At 42.1% G+C, this 17,357-nt stretch overlaps 1 protein-coding gene across 17 annotated transcripts in view; it reads left to right on the forward strand.

The window, feature by feature from the left end:
- Positions 1 to 1,817: 1,817 nt before the first annotated feature.
- LOC116217863 (uncharacterized) overlaps positions 1,818 to 17,357 on the forward strand; it is a 49,543-nt gene continuing 34,003 nt past the window's right edge. The window contains exons 1-7 of one of the 17 annotated variants that reach the window (XM_085215949.1): positions 1,895 to 2,215; positions 13,261 to 13,389; positions 13,519 to 14,687; positions 14,787 to 14,869; positions 15,172 to 15,218; positions 15,843 to 15,971; positions 16,292 to 17,170. In XM_085215949.1, coding sequence (XP_085072075.1) covers positions 14,682 to 14,687; positions 14,787 to 14,869; positions 15,172 to 15,218; positions 15,843 to 15,971; positions 16,292 to 16,530 — 504 coding nt within the window. In that variant the 5' untranslated portion in view covers positions 1,895 to 2,215; positions 13,261 to 13,389; positions 13,519 to 14,681 and the 3' untranslated portion in view covers positions 16,531 to 17,170. Of the gene's footprint in view, positions 2,216 to 9,450; positions 12,398 to 12,805; positions 12,936 to 13,260; positions 13,390 to 13,518; positions 14,688 to 14,786; positions 15,118 to 15,171; positions 15,219 to 15,842; positions 17,171 to 17,357 lie in introns of those variants that run through there. The other 16 variants (XM_085215945.1, XM_085215947.1, XM_085215948.1 and 13 more) reach the window with 16 other exon arrangements.

Consider the following 17,357-nt stretch of genomic DNA (forward strand, 5'->3'; position numbering starts at 1 on the left):
TAGGACAAGCTTCTGGCAAAAAAAAAAAAAAAAAGAGTCATGCAGACTTTTCTCTGTTTTTTGTTTTTTGTTTTTTGTTTTTTTTTTAATCCTCCAATGATTTCTGAAAATACTCTGAACCCTGGGGTCCTGAATGAGGTCAGTCACCTTTGTGATTCATTCAAGCTCTTCGTGAGATGGAGGCAGCACCTCCAAAGAGAAAAGCCACAGGAAAGGCTCATGTCCCTGGGATAGCCAGGGTCTCCTGCTGGATGGAAATCTTAATAACAAAATGAATCTCTGCATGTCCTTCCCATTACTTACTGTGGGCTGTGCCCCTGTTTGGACTGAGGATTAAATGGGTCTCAGTTTGTGTCAGCTGGAGGTGGAGACCAAGTGGCAGCTAGCAGTGGAGGCAGGAACCCAGATGGCCACCCTCCTAGATCAACATGCAGGCATGGGAATCAAAAGGAGAATATGTCACGAGAGCAAACAGCATAAGAGCGAGGGCCATAATGCTTGGACTGGCCATCATCCAGGTGTCCACCCTCTTATCACACCACGCACTATTGTCACACATGGCCCCGGCATTTGTGACCAAAGCACTAAGCAAGTGTTTGTGCAGTGAGCAGAGCGGGAGGCTGCTGTTGAGAGGGGAGAGGAGTGGAAAGCCGGCTTATGAGCACGTGGCACATTGCCTGGCCAGCACAGCGTGCAGCAGGGGAGGAAAGGCATGAAACAAAAGCCTTCCTGCAGGAGCAAAGAGAAAAGACCCGCTGCTGACAGAAATGAAACAACACAGTTCGCTGCGCAGGCCAGAGCTCCTGGGGCAGGCAAGGCCAATAGTTGTAAAAACAAAGTTTTGAAGTAGGAAATGTAACATGACTACAAATCGCTTTGCTTCCCCCCTTCTGACCCTCTCTGCATGTAATGGGGCGCTGGACCGTGACATGGCATGGTGGTGGCAATGGGATGGCATGCTCTGCCCTGTGGCCTACCCACCCAGTGTGGGCACTCACCAGGGGCTTGCTACCCTGGCCAGGGGCTGCCCCTTCACCCCTCTGACCTGCTTCCATAACAGCGGGCTGCCCTAAATAGAAATATGCCCAACATCAGCCTTTGAGGCCCAGCAGAATGCAGTGGGGAAGCCAGCTTTCTTTGGAGGCCCACTGCCAACAATAACAATCATACGGTGCCATTAATTCCCACTGGGCCTGACTCACAATAGCAGAACTGGGCAGATAATTTGCAACTGATATATCTGTTGTGGAGACAGGACACAGGCATTTTTACCAACAGGTCATCTACGCCCCAGAGCAGAGTCAAAACACATGGTGAAAAATACGTTTTCCTCCTGCTTCCATCCTGGCCTCACCACAGCTTTGGGCTCAACATCAGGACAAAGGAGGGCTAAGAGCTGCCTGAGATTTTTGCAGGCACAGCTCTGATGTTGCTTCATCTTCTTCTTCTGTTTCAGCGCGTCTTTTTACCAAAATATTTGCTGTGAATGGGAATAAAAAAAAAAAAAGAAAGACAATTGGAAAGGATTTGGGAGCACTGTTTATACCCTTTGCACTTTCTTCAGAGCCACAAGCTAGAGATGGAAAAATCATATTAAGTTGTAGAGGGTGAACTTTTCCAGGGCTTTTAAATCACTTACCACTCTGACAAATGACCTCCAGAGAAACTCTGTGTGGCAATTTCAGTTATTGCAGCCCACCAATGTCTTTTCCATTCCGTAGCTGGAAGTTGCCAACCCCATAGCACTGTCAGCAAAGGAGGATGTGTAACTGCCTCAACAGCTCGAGTTAAGAAATTATGCAATGTACTGTGACTGCTGAAGTGAAGTCATGGGCTCCTGTTGTTGATTGCTCTGGGGAGAAATAAGTGCTGTGAGAGGAGCATGGAGGGGAACTGGGAACAACCAAGATGGACCTTCTCTTTTCACTGCAGCTCTTTGTACCCTTATGCCTGCCAGAGTTTGCTGGGGTTTCTATTTTCAGTTAAAAAGTGACTCACAATGAGGCAGGATCCTCAGAGGTTTGGTTCTAGAGTGAAATCATTCAAGGCCAGATCTCAAAAGGAAATAGGGTGCGTAAGTGGGTAGGAATCAAGGAAGACTTATACAGATGCCTAGCAGGCTAGATACTAAGCTGTCCTTGAAATGCAGAGGAGGCAGACACCAAAAGAGCAAAATGCAGCTTGTATTTTCTATAGTAGAAGAATTTAGAAGCTGGTAAGTAGCTTTTTCTAATTTTCTCCTACTTCTTAAATACGTCCTTTTTCTTCATTTATTTTTCCCTGAATTTCTCCTCCCCCAAAAACCATTGATGCTTTTTTTTCCACAGCATATTTTGTGATTCAACATGAAGTTCACTGCTCATTAAAATAAAACACAGACATTGCAGGGATATTATTGACCTAATCCCATCATTTCAGAAAGAAAACTGGTGCCACATGACTGACTAGATTGCTCTTTATTTGATGAACCTCTGAGCTGTTTAGATACCATCTCTTACTAGGAAGTTCTCTGTCCCATACTCATCTTGGGGAAGGATGCCCTGATGAGAGACTTTCAGCTGAAATGTACAGTGTGGGTTGTTTGAATGGCATGGGATCTGCTTCACATGAACTTGGCTCTCAGTGAGACATCAAGATTGGGTTGGTTGCTCTGTTTAAGTGGAGTTACTTGCAGGGAACAATGGGTATCACGTATATTACACTTTGAAAATTATAAGCCTGCGTCAGAGGAAACATCCCTTACAGTTCTTCTTCCATTCAACAGTTCTTAAATTTCAAAAGGCATGTGAAGAACAAATATATCTAAAGAAGCTGAAATACTTGGTTATTACGGCAGAAAGGTTGTAAAATTAATTCCAAACTATGCCAATATGAAAAATGATTTTTTCTACCTAAATCATCTGTGGCATAGAGATATCTTGTAGCGTTCTGTCCCAGTAAGACCTTGGAAGGAGCAAGTCAGAAAACTGAGGATGGTGTGCAACCACTGGAACAGGAGAACAGATCCAAAGGTGACTATACAGAGACTTCAGAAGTAGGCATGTGACAGTGTAACAACAATTCAGTTCCCCATTTCTCAAGAGGACAATATTAACCTTGAGGAAATATGGCATCCTCATTTCTCATCCCCCTTTTGTTCCAGGAGTGAAGGCCTGGCCTCACAGAGCTCAATGGCACTGTTGTCACTGAGCAGCAGACCCAATTTCCCTCTGCTCCCAGTTCAGTTGTGCTGCCCATTGCTTGAGCAATGTGAGAGGCAAAAAGCCATTGAGCTTGCTAAGCCTTGAACTCCTTTTGTGCAGTCAGCATTTTGGCTTGAACCCCTATTTAGAGGGTCCTGAGGGAAAGCACTTTTTCAGATTCTCTTTGTTCAGACTTTTTGGTTTAGCATGCTGGAGAAATTACATTGGTGGGATGTAGAGTAAGAGAGGAAGAGTGGAAGAAAAAGGGTGAGTGGGTGCAAATTATTTCATTATGAACTTTCCATGAAATAGCAAGGATACAGTTAGGGCTGAGAGAAAATTAATTTATGGCAGAATATTGTTGTTGCAACCATTCTTCAACCAGCCATGCTATAGGAAGATAAATAAAGCTCAAGCCAGATCTTCCCCTGGGCTAAGCCTGTTAGATGAAGATTTATGTGCAACTGGTATGTAGTCTGATAATTCCACTGTGTGACAGAACAAAGGTCTTCACTTGCAGTGTAGGATGTTGTTAAAGGCACCAATATTCGGAACTGGAGCACAGCAGGAAGCTGCCTGATGAGGCTGTTACTAGATTTCAGTGGCCAAAAGCAACTTGTTGATCTCTGTGAATGTGTTGCTCACAGCACAGGGTACAGGGCTATCTCACAGTACAGCAAACACGAGGCTTTTTTGTCAGTGACCATGCAGAAAAGCCAAGCTCTGTTTGTTCGTCTGAAAAACGCTTACACTAGCTTATTTTTTCCCTTGAAACTCAGCTTTCCTAATTCTGTGTGGGAAGACTTTTTTTTTTTTTTTTTCCAGGCTTTTTAAAGTAATATCAGTATTATAGTTAATGAGGCAGTGGAAAGCAAGCTGGTCCATTCACTGTAGCTAATGACTCCATTCCCGCGAGCCTAATCAAAGATTTGTACATTTAATTGCTGTCAAGTCAGCTCTAACCACCTGCCATTTCTGCCACACCTGAGCTCCCTTCTCAGTGGCCATCTCTTCTAAGGGAAGGAAAACAGAGCTGCCAAGCAACCCTGAAATGGTGCTTTACCCTTAGAGCAAAGATCAAACAGTCTGTGTTGTCACTGAGCAATATGTATCTTAACTGTCTGTGACACAGATTTTTTTGGAAATTTGTTAACCTCATATTGGAGATTGGGGAAGTGAAAAATACACTGTTGACTGGACATGTCCTGGACTTACAACAGGTTTCTGTCAGAGGCAAAAGTAATTTAATTTGGCTTACCACTGAACAAAGTTGAACTACATTTATTTTCAGTTTTCTCTGATGGAAAATACCACTGTAGCCATTATTCCACTCCCACAGTGGGCTGATGGTGTATTTTGACCAATCTTTGTCCTCAGCATCACGATTCCTAAACATCCTGCTTTGTCCATAGAGAATTGATGCAGGAAATGTTGTGGGGCCACATTCATTTGAATGCAAGAGATAACTCCTGTTCATTGTTCTAGATAAAGAAAAAAGAAAAAAAGAAAAAAAAAAGAAAAAAAAAAGAAAAAAATGGAAAAAAAAACCCAGTTCCTCCTAAAATACTGTGAAAATAAATATTTTTTTTTGTGATCCCAAGTGGATTAGCTTACCCGTATCCACGCAAGTGGGACTCCTGCTTCTAAGAGTTAGATAGATATGTAATGTCATGTATATCTTCAACCTTACTTTTAGAGAAGCTTTTAAAGTTGTTAGGAAAGAAGCGGTCTATCAAGTCACACTAAACAGCATTGGCTTGAAGATAACTGATCAGTTTTTTTTTAATGGTTTCCTAATGATACGAGAATTATGCGATTACTTGGTCTGTCTGATCATGTCTCACCAGTTGCTTTCCTGTTCTTGGCATGTTGAGCCCCATATAACAAAGAAATACAAGTGTGAGAGATATTACAAGCATACCCAAGTGGAGATGCAAGGCTCCACAAGCACCTCTGATGTATGGCCCAAGTAAAAGCCTGGCAAGTGTTGTTATCAGAGGAAGAGAGACCATATGGGTGCCCAAACATAATAATGGTCTTAGCTGGAGATTATCATAAACCACAAATACAGATCTGTAGAATGAGAGATGTCATTGATTTTCATTCTCACAGAACTACTTGGTTTCCTTTTTCAACAGATCACAGAAAGCAAAGACAACGTTAAGATATACAGGATCTTTGACAGAATATGATGATTTTGAAGTGACTTGGTCTAAATATAAACTGAAGTTCTTTTACCAGTATTGGAAAATTTTCCAACAGCTTTTAATACAATTTACTTCAATTTTAGGATCTCTTCCTCTGCCAGAAGAGTTTAATTGGCCATGAAGTCCTTAGAGTTTTATATTATGAGTTGACAGATGCATAGCTTAATTTAGCAGGAAAACCAAAGAATAAATTTAAGGATCTGAAAACAACTGAAGTGCCTATAGTTATCTGTATCAGTCTGAGACCTTAGAGCTAAATTCTGCTGCTCAATTTAATATATGACTAATTAGAGTTGTACTATACTGCAATACAAACACGAAAAGAACTTCCCTCTTTGTCCATTTTTGTGGTAATATTTAAAATTTGTTTTACAAATATACTATAATATCTTCAGAAAAATTAGTTACAGAGTGGGGAAGCAACTCTTTCCTCTGAGCTGCCAGATAACAGAGATTCACACGCACACAGAATTGACCAAGATGCAAAAGTCAAGTCGGGTGCTGCCATGATAAAGTCTGTAGTTCCTGATATTAATGAGCCAGGTCCCAAAGATTTAAACCCTGAGGTTTCTACATTTTTTTTTTTACTACTGAAACTTGCCAGGAAATGAGGAGGACAGAAACTTCTTCCATCAATATCTGAACCATCCTACTAGATATGGGAAAGCCATGTTCAAGTCCATGAACTACCCAAAAAGATTTCAAATGATTTTTCATTTCCCAGGGAAAATATTAAGGACTGACTGAAGATTCTGCATCCCTGTCTCAATCATCCATTCCTTCACACACAGCATATTTAAAGCTATCCTTTATTTTGATGGCTTAACACTTTCTTTGACAATGGGGAATTCTAATTACTTTTGTTTGACCCCATTCTGGGTAAGATTTCTAGTCGGTTAATTAAAGCCTATATGAAAGGTACAAATTTTCAGAAATACTCCATAGGAAAGCAGCAGCTTCCACTGAATCTTGCCAGGCTATGAGTGTTTAGGGAGAATGTCCAGGATGCCCCAGGTCATCTTCACTGGGGAAATAGCAGAGGAATTTCTTGCTCTGGGCTACCACTTGCATTTTGTCTGAGCAAGCTGTTGAGATACTCCATCAGAATCTCTTCTTTCACCTGTACCCATCTGATATTTGCCTCCAGGCAGCTCCAAGAAGGAGGTAAGATCCCTACTGCTGGTTTGATGGCTCCCAGCAATGCTACCAAAGATGGAGCTGAGCCATAAAATGGAACACAGCAGGTTTTCCTGGCATGAGGCCATAATGTCTGCAAAGCTACTACAATGTAATAATGACAGTAGAGGAGACATATTTTCAAATACTCAGTTGCAGGACAGGGGTCTTTGACCTTTTACTGAACCAAACTGCAAAATTTATGGCCTGGAGCTTTGTGGGATTAATAAAGGATTAGACAAGCATTTTGTTTGTATTCTTGTGGATCTATTCCTGAGTTAGAGATGAGTGTGATTGTGTTCATAGGAGGAGCTTGGCAGAACTGAATAGAGACTCAAACCATTAGTTCATGTATTGAAGTCAGAGCAGAGATACATCCCAGCCTATTCCAGGTAGCTGGTGAAGGGGTCAGTGACATTATCATCACTTGTGGCATAGGTAAGGATCTGTAACACTCTTCAGCTTTTCCTCCAGCAGATCTGTCCTCAAGAGTCTCATTCTTGATATCCCTTATATTCTGTGGGAATATGGGATATGTAAATACTCTAGGCAAGCAGTAGGGAAAGCCTTCAGGAAAACAATCATAGAACCATAGAATTGCTTGACTTGAGATGGACATTTAAAGGTAATCTTGTTCAACTGCCCTGCAATGAACAATGAAGGGACACCAACAACTAGATAAGGTTTCTCAGAGCCCCATCCAGCCTGGCTTTGAATGGTTCTGGGGATGGGGCATCCACCACATCTCTGATTCATTGCTTCACAACCCTTATTGTAAACAATTTTTTTCTTACATTCAATCTAAATCTTCCTTGTTCTAGTTACAAACAATTTCTCCTTGTCTTATTACAACATACCTATCTAAAGAGTCTGCCCTTTTCTTTCTTATAGCCTCCCTTTGGATACAGAAAGTTCACTTTTAGGTCTCCTTGGAACCTTCTCTTCTCCAGGCTGAACAGCTCCAGCTCTCTCAGCCTATTGTTGAAGGGAGGTGTTCCATCCCTTAGACCATTTTTGTGGCCCTCCTCTGGACAGACTCCAACAGGTATACATCTCTCTCGTGTGCTGCGGACTGCACATCTGGACACAGCACTCCAGGTGAGGTCTCACCAGACAGAGTAGAGGGGCAGGATCATCTCCGTCAACCTGCTTGTCACATTTCTTTTGATGCAGCCTACACTTCTCTTGATGAGAGGGCCTAAAATAACCTGTCTTGCTGATTTTGGGAGATAGTTGTCTCTACAAGCAGATTCTTCCACAGAGAGGTAGGTTCCCAGATCAGAGAAGCACAGACTGGGTTCAGAGTAGCCATAAATGTACTCCTAGACATACTCAGCCTGATACCATGAAGATTCTAGCCTTTTCAGAAGCTGGCTAAAATGCTTAGGAGAAATGTCAGAAGCCTTACTCAGTTGGATGTTTTCTCCCTGCTCAACCAAAGCAATGAAAGATCAGCTGCTGATGGAAGTTACACATTTCCAGAGGGGCCTCAGCCAGAGGCGTCTCAGCAGTGAGTTGTGTAGATCAGGAAAAAGAGGAGCTAGCTAACACCTATGATGGGATGAACTATACTTCGTCCCCTCTCGAGCTGCGATATGCATGCGATTTGCTGAGCTGAAAGTTTTCATGCTGAACAATTAACAGCCCTTTTAAAAACTATGTATACTGGCTCAGTTCTTTATAAGTGGTTTTGTTATTTCTTTTCCTACTTTAGCTGTGTTTATCTTGACACCACTTGACACAACTGCTATTGCTGAAGACAAATACACGTTTGTTTCAATTTCCTTCTTAGTGTGCAAGAATGGGAAAGCCTGGAAAGTCTGCAGGATAACCTCCATAGATAGCAAAATCCATTCTAAATGGCAATGAAAACACAGAATCCTAATCAGGAGGGAGAGAGTATTTTCAAATGCAGTCCAAAAAATGCTCTCTTGGACGGTAACGGAGTATCATGGTTTTTGTTCAGCTCTTCGCCAAGGGTTCACATTTCTCCCTGGGGTCCAGAAGCTGGAAATCACAAGCTGCTTGGCATAACTCCACAAAGACCTCAAAGCCCAACTGCATCCTCAGCACTGCATCCTCACAGTCAGCTGTTTCTGCAGCACCACCTGAGGCGCCACAGGAAATCGATGAGGGATCAGCAGGGCAACCTGTTCTTGCACGGTGAAAACAAGAATCTTCAGGGTAGAGATCATAGGAGTCACAGCTTTCTCTAACTGGAGTTGAAAAGAGTGCAAATTATCAAGGGAGAGAGGATCCTCAGAGCATAAAAGCAATATTATTAGTTCTTCTACAATGGCATTCAAATGGTAATTTAACCTTTGTCTGAGAGAATAGATTAAAGCAACAACTCGAGCAGTCTTTATTTTCTTCAGTGTCCCGGTTCATGTACCTGTTTTTCTGCCTGCCTACATAAGAAGAGCTATGGAAACTGAAGCCTCCAGGAGGCTAATACCTCTCCTTCTCCTCCTTCTCCCCTGTAATTTAGTCAACTTCCTGCTGTCCTGTTAGAAGAGTGACAACCTGTGGGTCTAGGCAGGCAACTGCTGCCACAGGTGAGAACCAAACATGGAAATGTTGATACTGAGTGACATGGTTTAGTGGGCAATATTAGCGTATTAGCAGTAGGTGGACAGTTGAACTAGGTGATCTTAAAGTCTTCCAACCTTAATGATTCTGTGAATCTATGATTTTATGAAGGCTAAGCAATGGTAGCTGGAAGGAGCAGGGCATGAGACAGTCCAGGGTTCTTCACTCAGCCTTTCAGCCTACCATCAGCATTGCAAACTACTGCATTGGTTTTACTTCTTCTTACTGGGAAAATTTCTACCAAAATTGCAGTTTCTATAAAATCTAAACCTTTCCATGGTTCTTTTCTTTTTCAGTGCGTTTTCTTCAGGAAAATCAACCTGTTCTTCTCTTTTAAAACCATTTTTCCACTAACCCACCTGTGCATCCTGAGAACAGTAGCTGGTGTCCAGGGAGCCCTTGCAGACACATTATGAGAGGTATCATTGGTCTAGGAAGTTCAGCCCACAGGGGAAAAAGATCAACAAAAGGCACTGGAGTGCCAATACCTTGCTGAAGTACAGTTTAAATTGAATTTACCAGCAGTGAAATGCATTGACAGATTGAAACATTCGGATTTGAAAATAGCTGAACATTTTCTTTTAGTTGATAATGCTAAAACATGTTTATATTGCATTTATGTAACAGTTTGGAGGGGGACTTGAGATTCCTCAAATAACATTAACCCGTTGACTTTCATCCAACTAGAGAAAGGAAAAAAAAATAAAAAATAGTGGTTTTCCATGTGGAAAATATTCTGAATTTCACTTCATTCTGTGAGTCATTTATTTTTCAGTTGCGTAAGAACACTTAACACCCACAAAAAAATCGTCACAAATCCATGGTCTCCAAGGATCCACAGCTGTCAGGAAGCTGCACACAGAGAATGCCTTACTGGCTGTGAAGGGAGACTCCCCACCTTCAGCCCATGTTTCCATTACTGCCACTAAAGGACAATCTACCAGTGGTGGGTAGTAGGGTAGAATTTATGACATACACTATCTTTTCAATAGCAATCAATGGAGTACATTCATTCACAGCAATTTCATTCTAAATCTAACAGGAGAAAAATAGAGTATTTCCTTCTAGTTTTCTCTTTGGTTTTTGTAGCCTGGAGGCAGGTAACCCCAATAGACTCCATAACTACTTAGAGTAGATTAGTTTGTCTAAGTGTACCGAATGAGCTGATGCCCAATGAATTCCTTGTGATAAGTATCCATTGCTCAAATATTGCAAGAATGAAGAGGTGCTCCATTTGGGGGCAACATACCAAGGAAGTTAAGAGCTGGATATCCATACGTGTATGCCAAAAGAGCTTCTGAGGGAAGAGCATTGAACAGCTTCTGCCTTTCCTTTCCTAGCTCCAATATGAATCACAAGCTGATTCACTCTCTAAATGAGGGTTCAGTCAGTTTGAGGCAGACACTTGGTGTTCATAAGTCCAGTTCTAAAGCTAAAATGAATTTATGAAAAAACAGTCTTAATGAGATACAGTGGGCAACTTTAGTAATTGTTGTTTTCCCTCTGGGCTTTCCAGCACCTCTTAGACATGCAAGAATGCAAATACATTGTAAAGTTGGTGTTGCCAGGATAGTACAAAGATGTAAATGAGAGATTTACAGAATCCTTTAGTAATTAAAAAAAAAAAACCACAAACCAGCAGAATGTGAGAAGTGGGCAATCTTTATGTATGCATTCCCTTCTTAACCTCATTGATAACCTTCATGATGAAATGGAAATGTTTCATATCTGAATTGGTTTCAAAACCATTGACTTTAAGTTTTATTCTGGAAACAAATCACTGCTATGTCATGGTCAATACATTTATTTTCCTTCCCAGAAGAATGTTGTTAATGTTATTATTAGCATTACTATTAGCATTACCTTGAGGAGATGAGTGTAAAGTTTGTATCAACACCTCGTAATATGATTTTGTACAGTCAGCTGAATCCCAGTTTTACTCTGCAAAGCAACATAGGTAAAGCTAGCAGTATCTCTTCTAGCTGTAGGAGGTTTGTTGCAGTAAACCCAGGAAAGCTCCATAAATGCTTGCTAAGCCATGTCCTGCTCAGGATAGCACACCATTCCTTCTCCCCTCCACCATGCCTGGTACCTCAGTTACTTCTGCAATAGTGACAAGCATGAATTAGATAAAGCCATCGAGATGTGGACGCTGCACTTGCAATTTCATGCAATCAAGTTTCCTATTTACATCCCGTAGCTCAGAAATCTTGAAAACCTGATACAATCACGAGCACACAAATAAAGCTGTCAGTGGGATTCGGGGCTGAAAGTAATGAATATTGTAAACAATTGTTTAACTCTGGACCTTACCACTGAAAGTCAACCTGTCAGTGTTCCTCCTATTTATCTTGCTTAGCCTTGCTTAGTTACTCCCACAACTGACATAGCTAATACTAGTAAGTACCTGTGCATTTGTGTGTCAAAAGGAAAAGAAATCTCATTTGAAAGTGAATTATAACAGTTCTCTACCAAGCACAAAGCCTGTTCAATCCTTGAATAGTCATTGTTCAAGTAACTTTTTGATTCAGTGATTCCTTGGGATTAAACGCTAATCTAAGTGTGGAAAGGGTATGTAAAAGCATTGGTGAACTGATAGGATAAAAAAATCATAGAAATGCCAGGAGAATTTAGAGGAGCAATTAACAGATATAAAGTTGGTGTGACAGAGCGATGTAGAATTACAAGGCAAGTTGGTTGCCCTGTAATTACAGTATTATACAGTGACCTGTTTTGAATGAGCTCTGCTGTTAAGAAGTGAAGCCTTTGTTATGCAAAGGTGTAGAGCAAAAAAGTAACTGACCTAGCTTTGCAACCAAACTGATATCCTCTTTTTAAATGAGTAGTACTGTCTCATTTGCATACCATGAATATGCCTATTAATCTGTTTCAGGGTGTTAGTGCCTGGTTATACAGAATGTTATAGTCAGATTTTGTGTCACTAGTTCAGTAATAGTACCTTGTCCTTGTTTCGGGCACAGTGATTGTCCCTGCATCTCAGAGAACCAGCAAAGAACAGAATTTACCTAGAAACACATAGGGAACACAGCCAGTCAATATCCTTCTAAACGAGGTTTCTACTATCAGGGGGAACATGCTTTAAGGTTTGTGGCTGAAGCCACAAGAATATTTAGATGCTGCATGCAAAATGATGACTCTCAAATGACCAGCTCTGCTGCCACTGAACCCTGGAGACACCTGCCATCCCTGAGGGCCTGTGTGCTCAACAGCAGATTTCCTCAGGTACCTTCAGATCTGCTTCAGTACACAGGAGAACTTCAGTCTTTAAAGATCAGAGAGAGCAGAAGAGGTTTTAGGGAAGGTACGCGAGGGAAAGGACATGAAGTGGAGCTGCAGAACATGGTGCAGATCCATTGATGCCTGAATCTGAGACGGTGCAGAACAGAAGCTAAAATGAGATACAGTCAATGGGAAAAGGGCAACAATGCAGAAGGAGGACACTGAAGAAAACTGAAAGTTTTATCTCTCAGAAGACTTTGGGTTTTATCTCTTCTGATTTCAAATATTATTTAACCAAATGGAATCAATCTCCAGCACAGCTCTTTCTCTGTTCATGCTGAAGGAACTTACTCTTGACTGCTGATATTGCCTCAGGATCTAACTTGCTTGTCCTCTTCCTCCAGTCATGAGTTCTCTAACATCCAGCACTGTTTGGAAGTGAATTTGCAGGGTTTACTGAAATGCTGTAGGCTTGGCACGAGGAGTGGTGATAGCAGGGTGTTGAGTTCCAGCTCTTCTCTCCTGGTTAGTCTCACAGCAGGTAATTCTGGCTCGCAATGATAAGGGGTTTGGTTTACCCCACTGCCTGGGGAAAGAAGAAAATTATGCTCTAAATGTTGAGCTAATGGTCAGGAGGATGATGCAGTTTTCTTTATCATATGTTATTTGGAAGAAGTCTTAAAGGACCAACTCCAAGAGAAGATTTAGAGCTGTGGATTTTAAGTGGAAGGAAATATTCCTTTTCAGACAATAATTAAGCATGTGAGGTCTTGACAGAGATAGGATGTAAGACCCAACTTTCTTTGATAAGATGGTTTTCCATGCAACTTTCAGGCAAGTGTTCTTTTCCCCCATTCACTTCACAGGAACTCTCAGCATCTATCTGATAACCAGGAACTGAGCTACATCGATGCAAAAAAACCATTTCAAGGCAATCCTTTCCACTACTTTCTGTACCAATGATCAGGCTCTTGAAGACCAGTCTGTTGTTCCTGGTATGTGTGCTTTTCTTTGTGATATACACATTAAAAACCAAGTAAAGTAAAGCACCTCCTAAATTCTTATCTTGGTTATTGGAACAAAAATGCAATGCCCGCAAATATGACTTACATACATGTCTACAGATATCCAGGATGAAACCAGTAGCGCAGCCACAGAGAACAGAACAGAAGGAGACAAAGCAGGCAAAGAAGAGCAAAGAAGCAAGGAAAGTTAACTACCTTGCATGTTTTCTGCACATATTTAAAACCCGTGGAATCACATGGGTTTTAGTGACAACCCAAGCGTATGGAACACAATAGCTGCTGGGTGCACTGCAGGGGCCTTGCATCTGGCCAGGCTCAACACAAATCAAGGAGCACAGGGGGAGATGAAGAGTTAGATACACAGCTCTTCATAATGCAGTGCCAAGACTAATGGAGTGAGATGCTCCGCTAACAAGCACAAGTACATCACTTTTACATACCAGAAAGGGGCAGATATGTTTCACTCTACTCCTTCATTTACCTCAAGTGTGCATGGCCTATACGTTACTTCTGTGAGCGTGTTTCTTCCATGTTATTTGCTTGCTTTTCTCCAAAATAACAAAACCTTTCTACTTATCCTACTGCCTCTGGCTTTGCATCTTCTGGTCTTCTGCAATTATCATAACAAGTGGCATGCGTTTTTCAGGAAGCCTGCACATCCTTGGAGTTCAAAATCCTCCTCCTGCTAGAGCTCTGTATTTATTAATTATGAGTAATCACTGTTAATTACAAGGAAATGCATACAATGGCTCCCAACTCTGCATGTCTGTGCAAAATACTTCACTAAGTATACAACCTTTGGCACCAAAGACTTGCTCTTGGGAGAATTAGGTATCAGAGTGTATTTGCTTAAGCCTTGACTCACCAGGATGTCCACTGAGATAAAAGTTACTTTTCAAGGTCATCTCAGACCTTGTGACCTTTAGGCTCACTCCAGAATTTCGAAGACTTCCTGGTTAAATAAAGTTTATCAATGTTTGAAAGAATTTGGCCTCTGGCAAGTAAAGGTGAAAAGTCATCCATATCTGAATGTTTTCAGTGCACAATCTTGACTGCAGCCTGAGTTTAAGGTTGCCCACTGTATTTATAGCCTGAACAAAGCTGTGAAAGGCATAGTGGGACTCAGCAGCACAATTAGAAGGCCATTAAGAGTGGTGTTAATTAAAAACCAGAAGACTGAATCAGAGCCCCTTTCTGCAAGGGCCAACTGGATGTCTCTTTGCTGAAGGCAGTGAAGATGCTCTCGTTTCAGCTTTGTGAAGATGAAGGTTGGAGATCCCAGTGAGGGAAGCACAGCTGTGTAAGTGAAGCTGCTATTGGAGGCAAATCCTGCTCACTTCTACTTCTATCACCTTTTGTTTCAACAGCACACTCTGTCCGTGGGTAAACTCAGTGAGGACTGCAGTGGCAAGAGGTCAGATGCTGCTGTTCACTGGCACAACACCTGGAGGTGAGTGGGACAGATTTTGATCACGGTTGCACAACTGTCCCACTGAAATAGCACTACAGCCTTCAGAGGTGTGACCCCAGCTTTACAGTGATGTGACTGAAGTCAGCATCTGACATGAGAGTTTCACTGACTCATCCAAGGCTGTGCTGATTCTTCAGATTCACATTAGTACCATTTCGAATCAAAATTCACTGAAGCAGGCTTAAATGAACTCAACTCTACCCATGGGATGACTACACCTACTTAAGGTAAGGGACAACTCAGCTCAATAGCTGACTTTTCTCTTTTATTTCCCTGTTTAGATCAGCAGTGTCAATGACCCCTGTGTTACCTCCTACACAGTTAGCAGGTGAGTAGGAAGATATTCAGACATTTCCAAATCTGCCTGGGTCCTCTCTGTGATACACATAAAGGTGTGATGAGCATAAAGTAGATCTGTGTCACTGAGAAAGAGGTGGCACACGTTGCCCCACATTGTAAGAGCTGAAGGGCTCCCTCAACATAAAGTGAGTCTCCTGGGAGTGATCTGCTTTGAAACCAGTAACCCACTATTCATACCCTTTCAAGACAGCATTTTCTACAAGCACCACGTTCGGTGTGCTTCCAAAGGGCACCGAGGCCATGGGAACACTGGAATGGGATAGTGCCTTTCCACCCTACCTCCTGCTGCTCCTCAGCCCATAAAAGAATCCTTCTAGCTGTGACATGGCTGGCAGCATGCAAGGGACTTTGCCAAGTGCAAAGCAGCACCAGGGAGATGGCGGCATGCCGTGCGGTGCATCTGAGGGTGGCCGAGTTCAGCTGCGGGGACAGTTTGCAGCCAGTAGATCTGTGCTGGGAGAACAAATGCTGAAAATGTATATTTTCTGGATTTCAATTTCATTTGAAGAAAGAAAAAAGATTTCATCATGGGATTGCTGTATGTCTTGCACAGCATTCTGATTTTTCTTTTTTTTTTCTTTTTTTTTTTGAGGGAGCCCTTTGTTGAAATCTTGGCAGCCCATCTCTGCCAGGAAGACAGAACTGCTCTGTGCTGAGCTTGGCACATCTTCTTTGCGGCATGTGGGGTGTGCAAGGCGGTGGGGAAGGCTGCCATCTCATGGTGAGCCTTGCATGCTCAGCTAGCCTACCTTGCAGCTGGCTTCCAGGCCAGGTTGCCCCTCAGCAGATGTTTTCTCAATAAATTATGTGTACAGTCCCAGAAGAAGCCAGAGTATTTTACCCTGAGCTTTGTGCTTTAGCATTTAGACCAACCCTATCAGAGCACAGAGTTGTCTGGTTTCTTGCCTTTTCCATGTTTTGCATGAGAGCAAAATGGTAGTTATGAAAAACCATGGGGGCAAGGCCCATCCGAGGAGAGGTCAATCATCACAGATGGTTTTAGCGGCTACTTGAGACCAAAATGCTGTTGTCTTTGACTAGCTTTGCTGAGTCACAGCCCCAAATGGAAACTCCCCTGGAACCGCTTGTGGGTTGCAACTTTCAATTTTGGGACGCTTTGGTATTCATCACTAACCTTCAGCTGTGGCTCACACATCCTACACTCACGCTTGCTGTCTGTCCTCCACTTCCTGAAGACATACCGGCACTTGCCCAAGATGGGCTGGAGGCTATCAGCTGTGGGCTCCCTCTGCACACTGTGGGACATGGCAGCTCTGTAGCTGGCATTGTGGTGTCTTCAGAAGTCTCCAGAAAACAGAAATCTGCCACCAAAATGTGCTTTGGCCTCTACACAGAATGGAAACACTGTCCAAGTTATCAGCATTAACAGCTTCCTAAACTATCTCCTGAACATGCATTCCATGAACATGTACATGTGTATGCAGTCTCAAACGTGAATGCACTCCTGAGTCCTGTATCTGGGAACTTCTGAAATATATGGTGGTTGATGGACAAAGATGTAATTTTTCAAACTTAAGCTCTGGCTGTAGAAGACTTCTTCTGAATATAGTTTAATATATAAAAACAATGAAATAAGGAAATGAAATAATACAGGTACTATTTTTACAAGCTGTTTTTTGGAGCAGTGGAAGCCCAGGGTAATGTTTAGTGCAAGTGTGGGATCAATTTCAGCTAAAGGGGTGTAGGCTGCACTCATATGTTTTGCCTATGGGTATTTTGGATAGATTGGGAAAAATAGAGAGTAGAAACTAATCTGCACTTTTTGAAATATGGTAACACTTTACAGGGAATATATACTCAGTTCATAGTCTTCACAACTTTTATTTGAACAAAGGGTATAAAGATGTCAAAAGAAGCTTCAGTAATGGAAAAAAATAAAAACAAACCTGTTGTGCTTTACATCAGGATTTTCCTCATTTCCTTGATGTTTCTACACAAATGTAGAAGGCAAGGCCTCTCCAGGTGTCCCTCCTTGCTATTAGCTCAGCAGCAGTGCTAGTTTCTCCACCTTAATCATGCATTTCAGTCCTGCCTTGCAGTCCTGCCTCCCTGATCCTTTCCCCTCAGCACCAATTTTGGTCCTTCT

The sequence above is a fragment of the Meleagris gallopavo genome, chromosome 1, assembly GCF_905368555.1.
Source record: "Meleagris gallopavo chromosome 1, MGAL_WU_HG_1.1, whole genome shotgun sequence".
NCBI lineage: Eukaryota > Metazoa > Chordata > Aves > Galliformes > Phasianidae > Meleagris > Meleagris gallopavo.